Source organism: Plectropomus leopardus, chromosome 4, assembly GCF_026936395.1.
Source record: "Plectropomus leopardus strain MGB_pleo_1.0 chromosome 4, ASM2693639v1, whole genome shotgun sequence".
Lineage (NCBI taxonomy): Eukaryota > Metazoa > Chordata > Actinopteri > Perciformes > Serranidae > Plectropomus > Plectropomus leopardus.
Genome location: NC_142179.1, coordinates 6135683 through 6152780, shown reverse-complemented (window position 1 = coordinate 6152780; position 17098 = coordinate 6135683). Strand labels below are relative to the sequence as shown.

Here is a 17098-nt window from a genome sequence, read left to right as displayed (position 1 = left end):
TTGATATATTTTGAACCTGAAACGTCTGTTTGTTTCTGTGTGTGTTCATGCATGAGCGTAAAGATGAAAGAGAGACTCAGAGAGAGCATGTGATAGAAAGAATTCACAGGATTAATGTTCACAGGATTAGATCATCATCCCGTGAACTGTAGAAGAGTAATAACTATCTTTCCCACCCGTCTAGGATGAGGAAGACTCCTTTGTGATGAAGGCCATCATTCACGCCATAAACGACGACAACGTGCCCGGTCTGCAGCACCTGCTCGGCTCCTTGAACAGCTACGATGTCAACCAGCCAAACAAGGTGACCAACATAGTCTAAATAAAGAGTAATAGCCCTGTTTTGGCGATGATATATTATGTATGAGATTTGTAAAATGTGTCCTGTTCTGGTTTTATAATAATTACACATTTATAGCTGTTAGAAACACACAGAATTTCACAGAGCTCACGTCCTCAGGATCTGCAGGAATGACGCCGTGATGCCACGTCTGTACTGCAGTCCACTTTCCCACAAACAGATCTCAGTTCAGTTCAGCGTCGTCACAGAGGCAGCTGACTGGTCAAGAGTCTGTTAACTTTTGTGTCTACGTGATTTTTCCTGGAGGAAGTCCGGCGGCCTGTTTTAGGAACTGTTTTGGAAGTTTGTGATCACAAGATCATGCTTATTTTTAGGATGACTGTTGAGACAAAGGCAAAGGAATGGAGTTTGTCTGATTTTTTTAGTGTTTTTAAAGGGGTAGTTTTTATTTTTTTAAAGTGGGGTTATATGAGGCATTGTCAGTCAGCACATTTACATGCACAGTTTAATTGAGCTACGGTTAAAGCTCGATTAGGCCATTTAACTGGACTGCTGTCCTTGTCCCAGTATACATGCAACGAGGGAGAATCGAATTTTTTGATGGAAGTATGTCTGACTCTGCTTCAAAAATATCTGATCCGTCCCTTAAAAGCTACGAGTGCAGCAGACACCACTTCATCCCAGTCTCAACAATCACAACAAATATGAAAAGAGAACTCCAAACACAGATTTGAATAACAGGGTTCCCACATTCATGGAAAACCTGGAAAAGTCATGGAATTTCACAAATAAATTTTTCAGACCTGGAAAAGTCATGGAGTTTTGTTGGCTGTAATGACATTGTTACAGTCGTTTTCTGTGAATGATGCACAAGTAATGTTGCATAATGGCAAATTTTAATTTAAATAACAGTAGCTGTGAATGAATTGTTGCTGTGTGTGTGTGTGTGTGTGTGTGTGTGTGTGTGTGTGTGTGTGTGTTGCTTTGTTTACCATCATGTGCATTTATTTATTTTACAGTTTGAAAAACGCTGGGCAGATGGAGCAAGAAAAAAAAAGGGCTCTCGAAAAGTCATGGACAAGTTTTTAAATTTTGCCCATTAAAATGTGAAGGAACCCTGAAAAAGCCGAGGATATGACACAATACTTGCATGCTAGAAGTCACACCTTCGTTTTTGTCCATATCGCTCAAAAATGATCTCCGAATCACAGGTTTTTACCCGAGCCACTTCTGTTTCAGCACATTTTCTTTCTATATACGCAGAGGTCGCAAAGTTCAAACACCGTATGTAAACAGGCAGATAACGGATAAGCCTCTTTGTTCCGACCATCTTAAACAGAGGAGCTTTCTGCACATTCAAAGGCAACTTAACAGTCAGAGAGAAACATCCTTGTTAATCTCTGACACTAATCCGTGTGAATGACATGGAAATGGAAAACTAGATGATCCGAGGTTGAGGACTCGGCTGAAATCAGCCGCAAAAAACAAAGTATTGAGCCTTCTTAAAGAGTAAAAATAATGATAATCAAAGAGTTCAAATGTAGCAGTTAACGCTTATTAAATTTTTATTTATATGTATTTATTGAAAAAAAAAGGACACGTAAAAAATAATGCTGAGTTAAAAGAATTTCAGTTTGATTTCCAGACTCAACAACTCCCTCATCTTCATTCTGCTCGCTGTTTCAGTGGAGATGAGACGCTGTTTGTTGACAGCTGACGGGCGATGGGGGGATGTGATGTTATTAAACTCAGTGAAGTGTAGAGGAAAAGAGGGAAATGGGAAGAAAAAGAGGAGAGGGGGAGTGAGAAAATAGTGATATGGAGAGGAGAAGGAGGAGAACACACTACAGTCGGTGACAGAGAGCTTTAGAGATCAGAGTTAGTGCTGGTAATTGCCAGATTTCTCACTTTCTTCTATGTTTAAGCTCAGGAACTTGGGCAGAAAAGGTCATCTTTACATTTTCCTCCATCCTCTTTCCTCCCTTTATTACCTCGGCTTGAATAACCATCACTATACAGACACCCAAAGTTACGTAAGACGTCAGTGCTGTCAAAAAACTAAGATACATCCATCCATATTAATTTCCAGCTTTTTTAAAGAAGCAGTGGGAGAAAATCCGCCTATTTTCAAATATTCCTTAGTTGTAATTACTTGTTATCAGATTGAGATTACAGCTCCATCTTTAGCACACATTAAAGATATACAAACATATCATGGTCATTAATAACTAAAAATCACAATGTGTGCTTTTTATTTTGCAGCACGGGACTCCTCCCCTCCTGATCGCAGCCGGCTGCGGCAACATTCAGATCATTGAGGTGCTGATGAGGAAAGGCGCAGAGATCCAGGCCCACGACAAGGTAATTAAAACTCAAATCAGTGTGACCCTGACAGCCAGCTGTGGAGTTAAACAAACGTACATTAAAGGCGTCACAGCTGCAGTAATGTGACAGTCATTTGGATCACGAGGGTGGCTGTCTACACTATAAATATATGTCCCCATAAACTCATTGCCCCGATGGTCCCCATCGAGTTAAGCCACTGCATCCAGATTTCTCTTTAGTCATGTGCACATATAAAAAATTACCACATATTCAATTTTATTTGACAAAATGTAAATGACATGTGGGCTTAAAACACAATGAAATAAAACATATTACAAGAATAAAGTGCAATTAGTTAAAACCAGGGTCAATGAATGAACCCCCCCGTGCACGGCCAGTGTAATCATCAGGTGCTGGTTGGTAGCAGGAGCATTTAGAGTCCACAACCGCACACTGACGATCTTTACTGTGACTTTATTGAGATCGATTATGCCTGTAGCTTCTTCAGGTTTGCTCAGTGAAAATACAAGAGTGTTCACAGGTGTGATATATACACACGAGTCACATGACTAATAAGGCAATTTTTTGTATTAATAACATTTTCCGAAGTGAGCATAGTTCAAACAACATTTACAAAACATATCAGAAGAACAGCAAGGATTTTATGACTTTATATATATATATATATATATATATATATATATATATACAATGACTCAATATAACAATATTTACAAAATAAAATACATCAAAAACATCAAGAAACCTAGAAAAGTAAATAGAATCACATACATATTACACCATATAATCACAATAAGGAAACTAACTGCTATCCAGCAGACTATATTTCTTCAAAAAGGATAAACTACCAGTCCTACAGCTGTCCCTCTGACTCCTTTAGTGGGAAGGGTGAGTGTCAGGGGACCTAGTGGCTCATCTGTTTCTATGGTCAACATTACCAGCAATAAAAAAAAATTAAAACTCGCAAAAAAATTTTAAAAGATTTAACCCTGCAGGCCTGTAGGCCTGCAGGGTTAAATATGATCCATTCCTTCACTGTTTATCTGCACTTGGTGCTTCTCGTAAATCTGGAATTATTTGGTCTATTGTAAATCATCACTGAGTCATCAGGATTGCAAACATCAGTGTGCTATTATGTGCAAATTACGGACACATTGTCACCAGATTTCTAGCCAGCAACAACGACAGCAAGTTGCAGCTCTAGTGGTTTAACTGGGGAGAATACGAGCCAGCATGTCCTCAAAATAGTCCCAAGCTCTTTGTCAGAAATCGTTCTGTGCAGCATTTTAGGAGGATGCGTTCATATCATCGTGCCGCAGACACATTCCCAGAGAGCTTCATTTTCTAGTAAAGGTCAAGGCTAAATCCTGGAATTTTCTTCTCTCTTGAAACCCTCAGAGTGGAGCCAACGCTATCTACTACGCAGCGAGACACGGCCACGTCGAGACCCTGAAATTCCTCCATGAAAAGAAATGCCCTCTGGATGTCCAAGATAAGGTGAATCAAGTGCCTCCTTTTCCTCCCAACACACATGCACACGTGCAGAAACACACGTACTCACTACTACTCACCATACTCTGTTATCTCTCTGCAGTTACTCACACACTCCCACCTATCAAGCCTCCTGAGGAGCATTACTTTGATTCTCCCAAAAAATGCCCACATATACACACACACACACACACACACACACACACACACACACACACACACACACACACACACACACACACACACATTCACCACAGTAAGCACCTGGGGAGAAACCAGTTAATCTGGCATTTTATCAGCTTATTTGCTGTTGCTATAGAAACAGGTCTTGCTGAGAGCGATGGGTTGTATGTGTGTTTGCTTTCGATGCCAGTGTAGCCTCCATCACAGAGCAGGGTGGACGAAATCCCAAAAGCATTTTTTCCCCAATCTCTTCAATCATTTTCCCCGCTGGTGGCGTCCCCTTCTGTCAGAGCAGCATTAAAGTTTATCTTTATTTAACTGTAACCCTAAAAATCACACGCTGAGGTGTCTGTGTGAAACCAAGTCATTGTCTTATACGAAAGGAAAAAGCTTTCAACACCTTTTCTTAACAACTTCCACGTCTGTGCATTTACGTAATTCCCCTAATTAAATTGATGTGCAAAGTTTTTCCAACATAAAACCGCCAGATGCTATTTTAAACTGTTCACTTTCCCACCTACAAGCCAACACGTCGTCTTGGGTGTTGTTTCACATAAGCAGCTTCCCCACTAACGAGCTTCCCCTCTGACTGGAAGCCATAAAGTTAGAGCTGATGGATCGATTTAGAGTCTGATGGCTGCATACGCAGGACAGTAAAAAATCTGGATGCCTTGTTTGAGTGGAGGTTTAAGGAGACGTCACTGCCTTAAAATAATTTTCCTTATGGAAATGATTATCATAAAAATTGTTAAGACATTCTTCTATTTTATTTGAAGTTGTGGTTTATATAAGCGTCTTGATGGAGTTTTAACTGCTGGTGATTTTATCATGTTTCTTTGGCACGAGGCACTATGTTTTCAGGTTATCTGTGCTATTCTTATGATAGAAGGTAGAGTTATTTGTCATTTTTTAATCAAAGTTTAAAAAACAAAAAAATCTGGCTACATTTCTGGAGCTGAAGGATGAGTCAAAATCACCAGCTACTACAACGCGATATTTCAAGATTTCCCTGAGGGATTTTCTTCAAAACTGGCACAAATGTCCACTTTAACTCAGTAATGAACTGTTTAGATTTTGGTGATCATAGGTCAAAGTCTGTCTGTCTCATTCTCGTGAACGCCGTATACCGGAAAACGCTTTGAGGGAAAGTTTTCAAATTTGGCACAAACGTCCACTTGTACTCAACAATGAACTGTTTAGACTTTGGTGGTCATAGATCACTATTTGGTTATCAATTTGGGGCAAACGTTCACTTGAATTTAATATTGAACCAATTACAATTTTACAATTGCGTCTGTCTCATTTCGTGAATGCTCTCAAAAAGGTCTTAAGGGAAACATTCACTTTCACTTTACAATGAACTGATAAGAATTTGGTGGTCAAAGGTCAAGGTCACTGTGGCCTCACAAAACAGGATTTGGCCATAAATCCATAATTCATGCTCTAATTATGACAAAATTGCACACATGTCTAATAAAATCTAACCTTCAAGTGATGATATTATATATTCAAAAGGTCAAAGGTCAGTTTGACTGTGATATTTTAATGTTCTGCAAAAACACTTTTAAGGCCATTACTCAACATCAAATCTCAGTAACAGAAGGGGAGACATTTGGCCAGATACTGAATTGGTGACACAAATCTAAAAACTGTGCTTGTGTAGATCATCTGTGCTGCTGAAGGAGGGGAGGATTGTGTGAATCACCCATGTTTTAACTGACATGATTGTAAACTGTACCTGCAACTAGACTGTTTGTGGAGGCAAGCAAGAGTGAGGCAGTAATTTTAGTTCCTCATAGAAGTGATAGTTGTAAAAACTGTAAAGACATCCTGTCATTTTATTATTTGTTGTGGTTTATATGAGCATCTTTGTAGACTGCTGATGATTTTATTGATGTTAATTCTTTGTTGTGTCCTCCAGTCTGGAGAGACAGCTCTTCATGTGGCGGCTCGCTACGGCAACGTGGATGTGGTGAGCTACCTGTGCAGCATCCGGGCCAACCCAGACCTGGCGGACAGGGTAATCACATGAATACGTTCCCATACAACAAAACATCTGCAACTTTTCTTGAGGTGACCTCTCTTCAACCAGAGAACCAGAGGTTTTTATTCTTCATTTTACGTCTCTGTCTCTAGGAGCAGGAGACCCCGCTGCATTGCGCTGCATGGCACGGATACTCGCCAGTAGCCAGAGCGCTCTGCCAGGCAGGTTGCCACGTGGATGCAAAGAACCGTGAGGGGGAGAGTCCGCTGCTGACGGCATCTGCTCGGGGCTTTGTGGACATTGTGGAGTGCCTGGTGGAGCACAGGGCCGACCTAGAGGCGACTGACAAGGTAATCAGACCTGAACGCTTCAGCTCAGTTGAACTTGAACTCTTCACCCAACCTGTGCAGCGCAGGTTGACTGCCTCCTGAGCAGTGGGAGGGATGTGTGCTACATGCAACAAGGAGCGGTGATCATCATCTGTGTTCATCACCAGGAGACACACCGGTTGAGTGAACCTGTCACCTTTCTGCAGTGCACTCACTGAGCTTTTAGCTCCACATGAATGCAAATGTGTTGAAAAGCACCAACAATCATATGACTCTAGAGAATTTTCATTGTCTCTCGCTCTCTCTGCAGGACGGCCACACAGCCCTCCACTTGGCCGTGCGGAGGTGTCAGATTGAAGTGGTCCGCTGCCTCCTCAGACACCACTGCCACCTGGACCAGCAGGATCGCCATGGTAACACACCGCTGCACATCGCCTGTAAAGACGGAAACCTGCCAGTCGTCACAGCGCTCTGCAGCGCCAAGGCCAGTCTCGACCTCCCCAACAAGGTAAGGACAAACCACTGCCAGTGCCCGCTGCACCAGTATCACTCACAGAACTGTAATACCCATGGACCCAGACCTAATCGCCCATTCGTTTACACAGACTTTTATATTCCACTTATGATCAGAATAAAAGCTCCTGATGTAACAACCTCTAATGGAGGAAACTGATCTAATTCAGCCCAATCAGAAGGAATTTTCAGTCATGTTTAGGGAGGTGGTATAAACCTTTCAAGAAACTGTTCAATTTGATCAAATTTTGGCATCAAATAACCATGTGAACACTTTATGAGATAGTTTCTCTGTGGTTTGAATAAATAAATACTTTCTCCATGTCTCTCCCATGTAGGGGTCACATTAGGTGATGTGGAGGTGACATGCCACAACAGCTGTTTGTATTGCTCACCTCTGCTGATTTTTTTTTTTTTAAGATATTTTTGGGGCGTTTTTGCCTTTAACGAATAGGACAGCACAAGTTTGAAAGGGTGAAAGAGAGAGGGGATGACATGTAGCAAAGGGCCGAGGCTGGAATCGAACCCGCGGCCGCTGCGGTGAGGACCCAGCCTCTATACATGGGGCACCCGCTCTGTCCACTGTGCCACCAGGTGCCCCACCTCTGCTGACTTTGACAGAGAACCAGATCAAGCAAGCTCATTTTGTCTTCTTGTTTTTGATTATTTATTGTTTCCTTTTTATGTAGGAGTACTGCAGTCTTCCTCAGAAGCATCACCTGACCTGAAGGACGCGTCACAGCGGTCAGGTGACGCTTCTAAGGAAGACTGCAGTTGTCAGTCGAAACATGTCAAGGTAAAAAACATCTACATTTTTTGTCTGATAACAAAGAAACAGAGCACATTGACAGAGTACTGTTTATAAATTCAAATAATATTAAGCGCTCTGTTAGTGCTACTTTTGTATGTGAGTACATTTTTATTTTTATTTTGAAACCGTCTTTATATAGTATAACGATGTTGCTGCAAATTGGTGTCGCTGGAAAACAATGGTCTGAAGAAGCCTGCATGTGAGGCAAAAATCGTTGTTTCTGTTGACAGTCCACATCTGGGATGTTTTGGGGACTTCTGTAATTTGTAGCTACAGAAAATAACCGAGGTTACATTAACGTTCCTCTCTATTAAATTAGATTAACTTCTATAATATGTGTAAACTTATATTTCGATTAAATGCTGGGGGCATGTAAACCCAACTAATGTGATCACTTTATTTAGCATCCATGAAACAAATCTCTAATCTGAACGGTTTCAGTGTCAGATTACAGAAGCATCGTCCATGTAATTGCAGCTATTGTTGGACCTCCCTAATGCCTGAATTGGAGAAATCCCAGCAAGCAGGTTCAATATCTGGTGTAAAGCCCTCCCAAAAGAGCCGATGCTGTTATTGCTGCAGATAAATGTCCATGTTTCAGAAATGAGATGTTTTAACAGTCATAAATGGCTTCATTGGTCAGGTGTCCACATACTTTTGACCATGTAGTGTTAGCTGCTCCATCCAGGCTGAACTAAAGCTAATCACAGGCCAAACAGAGGGATAAATAAACACAGAGAGCAAACATATTAAAGGGATTAAAGGGATTTCTCTGACTGTAAATTTATACAGCCTGAGGATTTTTGCTGTGTGATCGATTCTAATCTTGACTGGGCTCATAAATCTGGCATTCAATATATAACTATTATAAAACTATAAAAATATTTAATCCACATCTATTTATTGTGGCTGTAGTTGAGATTCAGGACTCGTTTAACTCGTGACGTTTAACATCTGTGAGTGTTTTTTTTGTGTAAACTGGTCCTTTACGAGAGCTTTCATACACCAGGGTGATCCCATCCTGCCGCCAGGCACGACTTCCCACACATGTTTCTGCCTTTTCGTTTTCTATTTTGACGCCATCCATTTTAATGTATTCTGCGATTGGGTTGCTTTTCTCTGACGCTGGAAACATGTTTTTTCCCAGAGCGGCTCAGGGAAGCGATGTGTGTCAGGAGCAGACAGCACTGCTGGAGATGTTTTGATTTATTCATTATTTTCAGTTTCTGCTTGTTTTTCTTCTTTCTCTCTTTTTTTTTTAAAGTTTATCTGAAGCAGCATATCACACATTGCTGAGTCTGTGCCTGGATTTGTGTTCACTGTCAGCTGCAGACACTGGGGAGAAAAATGAGAAGGGTGGAATTGAAAATGTCTCCAGTTCTGTTTACGGCAGAATGAAACGGGATGAATGCCTCCTTGTGTTTTCAAGTTTTCACAAAAGGGAATTGATTGAAATTCTGCTTTCTAACAAGATTATTTTGTAGTGGGCATTGATATTTTCAAAAGCCTTTTCTTTTATTTTCAGGCACAGAAAACTTTTGTAGGAGTCAGTCAGTATTTGGGGTTTACTCTGAAGGTATTTTGGTGAAAAACTGTGATTGCTGATGATTATTCCTGTTATTATGGTAACTACAGAGGACGATGTGAACACAGTGGTGCTCCTGCTTTGATTACCCCTCCTGCTACATCATAAGCTGTAAATGTCAAACAAAAAATGTCCATATTTCTCTCTCTTTATCCAGTACGGCAGAACTCCCCTCCACCTGGCTGCAAACAACGGGAGCCTTGAGGTTGTCCGTCATCTCTGCTTGGCCGGTGCTAACATCGACGCCGTCACCAACGTAAGTCACCACACAAGTCACCACGCAGCTTTCCTCTCTTCACTTTTTCCTTTCGTTTGACAATAGCAGTAGCTTAAAGGGTCGGTGTGTAAGGACTCTTTTTATGCTTAACACTACATACGGAGATATATGGAGCCTTCAGTCTGTTTTCTGCTTTCAAATGCAACAAAACCTGCACAAATACGTGTGTTAATTAGTATTAAAATGTCTTAAATCAATCTTTCAGAAGTCTTAAAACTGCTAAGACATTGGAAGTAGGATATTATGAAACTGTTTTTGTACTCTTGCACTGTAAAATCCCTAAAATAATTGGTAATTTCTATTTTTTGAATAATTTACCAAATTTAACATGTTTATTTAACTTTTTACATCACTAAAGCATCATGTTGAAGTAAACAGTTGGGCAAAAAATAACTGATCATGTCTTTTTATTCTTAGATTCGAGTTAGTGGCATTAAAAAAAAGTCTTAAAAAGGCTTAAATCTAATTTGCCTGAAGCTGTAGGGACGTTGGTCATAGTGCGTTATGAGGTGAGGAAATCGTAAGCACTGAATTTAACTTTGAAAGCAGTTTTTAACCGTTTCAGTCGGATTTGTGGATGATTTTGATCATTTTGATTAATTATACTGCACAAACTGGTTTCTATATGAACCCTGCTGCTGTCAGTAGAGCTGAATGCATTCGTATGTAGAGGGGATTTATCACCATGACAGATTTTATCATATGTGTCTTCCTACACCTCCTGCCATGGTTGAGTGAAATGAATGAACATACATGACACAGCTCATAAAAAACAGAAGACACCTTTGTCTGTACTTTTTCAGATGATGGCTCATTTGTCAGTGAGTTGTTAATTTCCTGCTTGAGCTGCAGAGCACGTCACTGCTCACTTCTTACACTTAATAAACGTGGAAAAGCTGATGGCAGCTTTTTTAACTCACACTGGATTTAATCAGCAGGAATTCATTATTAGCGCTGCCCTCCTGATACTGAGCTGCGCCGCCTTTCTGTTCTTCTATATCTGCCGCTGTGGGTTTAAACTTAAAAGTCTTAATGCGTTTCCTCCCTTTTTATTATTGAAATGGATTTAACCTCTTGACATTCGCTTTAAATTTCCCTTTAAGAAGCTTCAAAGTTTTGACAAAGCAGTTTTTCCTCACAGTACAGTTAGTGGTCCAAATATTTAAAACCCAAGGTGGAAGTTTTTATAGCTACACCATTACATAAGATAATAAAGTTTTTGACCTCCTTTTTATACAAATTTTGTTTAACACAGCCAAGAATATTTAGTATCTTTGGAAACTTTAGGATCTCAAAACTGAACAGAGCTGGGCTGAGTAACATGCAGCTATACTGACACAGTGAGACTGACAGAAGACAGCCTGTCTTGGACAACTGTTCGCCAAGATAATGAATTGTGACTTAAAGGTCACATCAAAAAAAAAAAGTTTTTGTTTTATTTTACAGATCCATAATTTACTGATTATTTCCTACTTATGAATACGAAATCTAAATTAACTTGGTACAAATTATATGTTAAAGAGAAAATAATCTGAGAGAGTTATTTGAGTTTATAAGCACTTTAAAGGTGAATTTCCCTCAAAAAATGATACAATTTAAAGGTCCAGTGTTTAGCATGTAGCATTTAGTGGCATCTACGAGCAGAAATGGAATGCAATATTGATAACTATGTTTTCACGAGTTTTAAATCACCTAAAACTTAGAATTATTGTGTTTTTGGCACCTCAGAATGAACAGTTTATATCTACAGATGGCAGGGTCTCCCACACATTCATGAAAACGTCTGCCAGCATGTGTTGACCCTTCTACAAAGGTTATGTCCTTGCAGCAGCAGCTGCTGTTTCAATCAAACAAAGGCAAAAAAACACCAAAAACATAAGGTTATTCATTGCACGACACTCAGAGCGCAGAGCTTACTCTGGGCACAGATGGAGCAGCAGCAGCAGCAGCCCGATGTAGTGAAACTGCAGCCGTTCATTCTGCTTGGTCTAAAAGTTTGCATTCACTCGCCTCTGCTGCAGCTGCTCCTCTCCATTGATCTGATCTGATCAGCTGTGATTGCATTTAATGATCAGTTATCTACTCTGTCACTCAAACTCCACAAACTGCTGCTGAGGAGAAAAAAGATTTCTGCCTGTGTTTACAGACCCAAAATAAAGTCCAAATTTAGAGAGGGGATACAAAATGATGCAAAAAGAAAAAAAAGGAAAATTTTTCAGATATGTTGGATTTAATTATTCAAATGTCACAATTTTACAGCCCAGCAGCAACTACAAGATTATTTGATTAATTAATTAATTAATCAATCCGGTTTTTTGAGCATTGTCGTTTTCCTCCATATAATTAGTACCAAATTAAATGTTTATTTCCAATAAATTATGGAAATTGTGGACCTGCAAATTAAAGCAAGACCAAAATTCAGATTCAATACATTCATAATACTCATCAGTGTGTGTGCATATATTTCAGTAGGTTTTAGATTAACTCTTATGAACCAAATGTACAGTGGATTGCTCACAATAAAAAAACTGTGTCTTTATTTTAAAGTACAATGAAGTAGTAAAAACTGTCATGAAAAATGAGTGAATGTTTGTGCGGAGGAGATTGTCGGGAATCCTGAAGAAAACTGTTAGGTTTCATGATTTCATTGAGTTGTTTCTGCAGAGTCTGAACAGCAGCTAAGGTGTTGAGGGCTCCGACAGCCGCGGGCTAAAAGAGCTTTTATCAAACCGCTTAGGATCAAATGGAGAGCAGAGTCGCTACGAGGAGTCAGAGACCCAATTCACTCATTTCATCTTGATACGGGTGTGTTTGACCTCCGGGACAGATACGAGTTCATGTTCAATGATTTTTAGAAGCTACATAAAAAAATGATCTTTTCACTGCACGGTGCGCCTGTAGAAGTAAGATCCATTAGCTGATATTTCTCCAGGATAATTTAAACTAAAACTAAATAAATTAAATTAAAAAAGATAAATAAATAAATCCATATTAAAAAAGCTACTTTCTATTTTGTCCAGTTTTCAATAATCTGGACTGTTTTTCAATAGTAATCTACTGTGAATATGCCCTCTTGGGATCAATAAAATCTCATGTAATCTTATTAGATTTAAACCTAAGTGCAATTCTTCACCTATAACGTTATCTGTCGTCTAAACTTCTCTACTTATTACATTCACAGAAACTGCCTGCTTTGCATTGTACATAGAAATATGGCCAATCTTGAGTTAGGGCTGGGCGATATGGTAAAAAGTCTTATCACAGTGATTTTTTTCATGTCAGTATCGATATACATCACGATATACATCAGATCACTATTTCGGTTCCCTTTGACTCCTAAGTGAGCTATGAAGATATCATAACCAGTGAGACACGATAACGATTATTTCAACCAGATAACCGGAGAATGAAAGTGGAGCGGAAATTCGGAGACACTGGCGGAGAATGACAGCGGTCTCATATTTCAATCGAGGAAAAGTTATATCGCGAACGATATCGTCATTGTTTTATTGCCCTATCTTGAGTGTATTTTTTTTTGCCAGTTTTGCCCATCTGCTTTTGAAGTTCATGTCATAGTAAGAGAGCAAAGTGTGGTGCTGTCTCTTGTTATCTCCACCTTACTTTTCTTTGTCACTTTATTGTGTTTGAGACATTATTTCACTCTGATCTGGTGACTAAATACCTTTTTTTCTTCTGCAATAATTCAGAGAATAGGATATGAGAAGGTTTTTCTCCACTGCCAGATGTCTCACACTGAGGTTTTTTCTCTCTCTCTGCATTCTCTAGCTGTTAATATTGTATGACAGCTGATGTGCCATGCATGTTTAATCTGGCAAAAGCACATATTGAGATGTATAATTCATTGTCCAGTGGCCGGCGGTCAGCGGTTTGTTGCAGAGCAGCTGAGGGAGGATACAGTGAGCTCAAGGCTTGATTTCTATCATTTCCTCTGTATTTACATGTCAAAGGATACTGAAAGAAACTAGGGCCGGGCGATACACATCGAATGTGCTTGATGTTCCACGTGAGATAAATAAAATGACAATGTTGCAAATAAGTATAAATTGTTAATGGCTTTGACATTTTGGTTCCCTCACTCTCCCCTGTGGTCATGGCCCCTTTCACACATGCACACAAAAAAAAGACTCACATATATGCTGTTTGTACATATATTATATACTAAATGTTTTGTGCCAGCAGGGCTTCAGGCTGTAATTATTTAGTTGTATTTTGTGACCATGGTGCATCAGTGCGACTTGCAAATATTATTAATATATGAACTGGAGAGTTGTCAGTTTATTTCCAGCTCACAGTGAATAAATTCTCACTTTCTGCCTTAACTTTCTGCTAACTGCTAACAGTATTTTATGTAACCTTATAACAACAGTGTTTTATTTAACTGGATTTTATTATATTATTGTTTTTATTTAGCAGTATTTTCATAACTTTTATTATTTTGTAAATTCTAACAGTATTTTATTTAACTTAATTATATGACAGTTATAACAGTATTTCATTTAACTTCATTATATCATTATTTTATTTAGTTCTATTATAACAGTATTTTTTTTAACTTTTATGTAACTATATTTTATTCAACTTTATTATAACATTATTTTATTTAAGTTAATCAATTGACAGTATTTTGTTTTACTCTATTATAACAGTACTTTATTAAACTTTATTATAACTGTACTTTATGTAACTTTGTGTAAAATATTATTACTATTATTATTAAAGACAACAGATATTTAATCTGAAGCAGCGATACTTTAGATGATCTAATATCTCAAGGCCAACATAGCACCAGCCATCATCTGCCAGTTGCCAAGCAGCAACAGTAATACTCGTAACACCCGGCCATTTGTGAGAGCGAGTCCAGTGATTTTGCCCACATGTGAATCACACTAAGTGGTCAACTTTATGTTCAGACTGCACTTTGTTTTCATTTCTGACATTTCTCTGATCCCAGCAACTTAAAGGTAAATTTTCTTGTGCTCTCATAACATTATCTGATCTTAAAAGAGAGTAAAAAAATACTAGGAGGAATAGGAGGAAGCTGGAAATTTTCTTTTATGAGTATTTTTTATTGGTTTTACTGGATTAAAGAATCATTAATCATTATATCACGTCCTTTGCCGTTATGGTCTGCAGAAGGAGGAGGTGCTCTGTGGGTGTTTCAGGCTGTCGATGCAGTTTTTTCCCCGTGGAGTCGCAGGCAGAGCCGGACAGTGACAGATGGCTGCGTTACTGGAAGAGACGTGAAAGTTGTCAGGACTGTGGTGTTTCTGTGTCAGTGTGTGAGAGAGTAACAAATTAGGACAGTTGTAGAGCGAGCTGGACGGAGGATGAAAAAGCGAGTGCACAAAGTGTGTGTTTGTGTGTGTGTGTGTGTGTGTGTGTGTGTGTGTGTGTGTGTGTGTACTGCACAGACTGAAGCGGTAGTTAATCTGCTTGAAATCAACTAAGAGTTCAGATCTTAAAGAAGAACTCCACTGATTTTACACATTAAAGTCCACTGCTTATGAGAAAAAGGTAACATAAAGCCTTTTGTGGCTGCAGAGGGATCGGAGTGAAGTCTGAAAATTTGACTCAGGTGATGTCACTTGAGTCAGCGTATTTTGGGTGTCAATACTGCAAGTTTGAAAATTTGAAGTTTTGCAGTTGGGAATAAGAGAGTTTATCAGACCTTTGTAGCTCATTTCTCATCACTACGCGGATTTCCATTACATATTTGCACAAAAATTAAGCAATATATTGTTAAAATGTTGATAAAGCACTACTGTGAGAAGATTGCGTTTCCATTGAGTGATGTTATGTGACTTCTCCACTTGCAATAACAAATAAAGAAGCATGGTGATGGATGTTCAAAACCGCACTAGCTGACATTATTTCCGAGCAAGGCGATATAGGCTTGTTATGTGAGTGATAATGGAAAGACAAGGCCATTATACATGGGAGCGGCCACGTATGAGGAATTTCTGGGAGGTGATAGTCCACAATTTTACAGAGGAATTGTGGATCGGCTCAATTTTTGAAGAGTTATTCGATGCAGTAACACCTCTTGTAGCACCCGACAGAGACAGTTCCTACTGTCAAGCGCAGGTTTCCATTGCAGTTTTGCAGAGTATGGCCTTTTTGAATTGCCTGAAATAACACCTCATGGGAGCATAAAAACCTTTTTGCAATAAATCTGAGTTTTTACGGAATTGACGTGTTTCCATTATGCATATTTTAAATTTTCAATTTGTGCAATTTGAGGGTTAATGGAAACCTGCCTACTGCTGCAGCTTAACAGCTCAAGGCTACATGAGCTGCTATTAGCATAACACCTGAATCTGCAGCTGAAGCGTTGCTTTTTGCAGTAGGTGTGTTGAAATATTCTGACATGTTCGGCTTCCTAAATGAGGCGTCAATAAAAAAATGTTTTAGAAACACTCGAGCGTTCATGCACAGCAAACTAAATGTAAGGGATTATCTGTTTGATTTCTCCTGCATATATTGATCCCTTTCTTTTTCTCTGTTCTCTCTCAGGACGGGAAGACAGCAGAGGATTTGGCTCACACTGATCAACATGAACCCATCGTTTCTTTGTTGGGAAAGCTTAAAAAGGTAAAATATGACACGCCTAAGCCTATCAATAAAGGTTTTACTGTCTAAATGTAACGGAGGGGAAAGAAACTCTGTTAGGTGCAAAAGCAGGTTTCGCAGACACCTCACACTCGGTCTATTTCAGTGCAGAGGTGTGGAGAGAGACGTCTGCAGCAGAAGGGTGTTAAAGGGATTTTAGCAGCCCACACTTTACTCAACACATACAGGTGAAATAGATAAAATTATACACTATCTAACAGGTTTTATCTTCAAGAGAATAATTAGACACTCCTCGGGGCTCTGTTTTTGACAATTATGCAATATAAAAACAAGCTTTAAAACTTAATGGTTCTTTGTTGCTGTTCTCATGTTACATTTTAGGCTTTTGATTGACTTAAAATATGTTGTAAATGTATTGGCTCAAATGTTAACCAGGTAAAAGTCTCTCTGAGATTTTTCTGTTTTTATTTAAAAAACGACAGGACTCAAACCTTCTAGTTTCATGACTTTCAGCTTGTCCAAACTGTTTGCTCCTGAGGTGTTCTGGGATTAAGGCCAGTGTTCCCAGTCTGCCTCGAGTCACATCAGCCAGAACACCTAAAGCTAAAATTTTACCAACTTCTCCTCAAATCCATTTTTCCAGAAAACCTGCTGAGATTCAGAGCAGAGCGTGAAAACATGACAGCA

The 17098-nt window shown here is 39.2% G+C and overlaps 1 protein-coding gene across 1 annotated transcript in view; it reads left to right on the top strand.

The window, feature by feature from the left end:
- Positions 1-17098, top strand: part of dapk1 (death-associated protein kinase 1) — a 96207-nt gene that overhangs the window by 64805 nt on the left and 14304 nt on the right. The window contains exons 12-19 of the mRNA XM_042487731.2: positions 185-304; positions 2564-2662; positions 4046-4144; positions 6243-6341; positions 6458-6655; positions 6945-7142; positions 9701-9799; positions 16355-16432. Coding sequence (XP_042343665.2) covers positions 185-304; positions 2564-2662; positions 4046-4144; positions 6243-6341; positions 6458-6655; positions 6945-7142; positions 9701-9799; positions 16355-16432 — 990 coding nt within the window. The remainder of the gene's footprint in view (positions 1-184; positions 305-2563; positions 2663-4045; positions 4145-6242; positions 6342-6457; positions 6656-6944; positions 7143-9700; positions 9800-16354; positions 16433-17098) is intronic.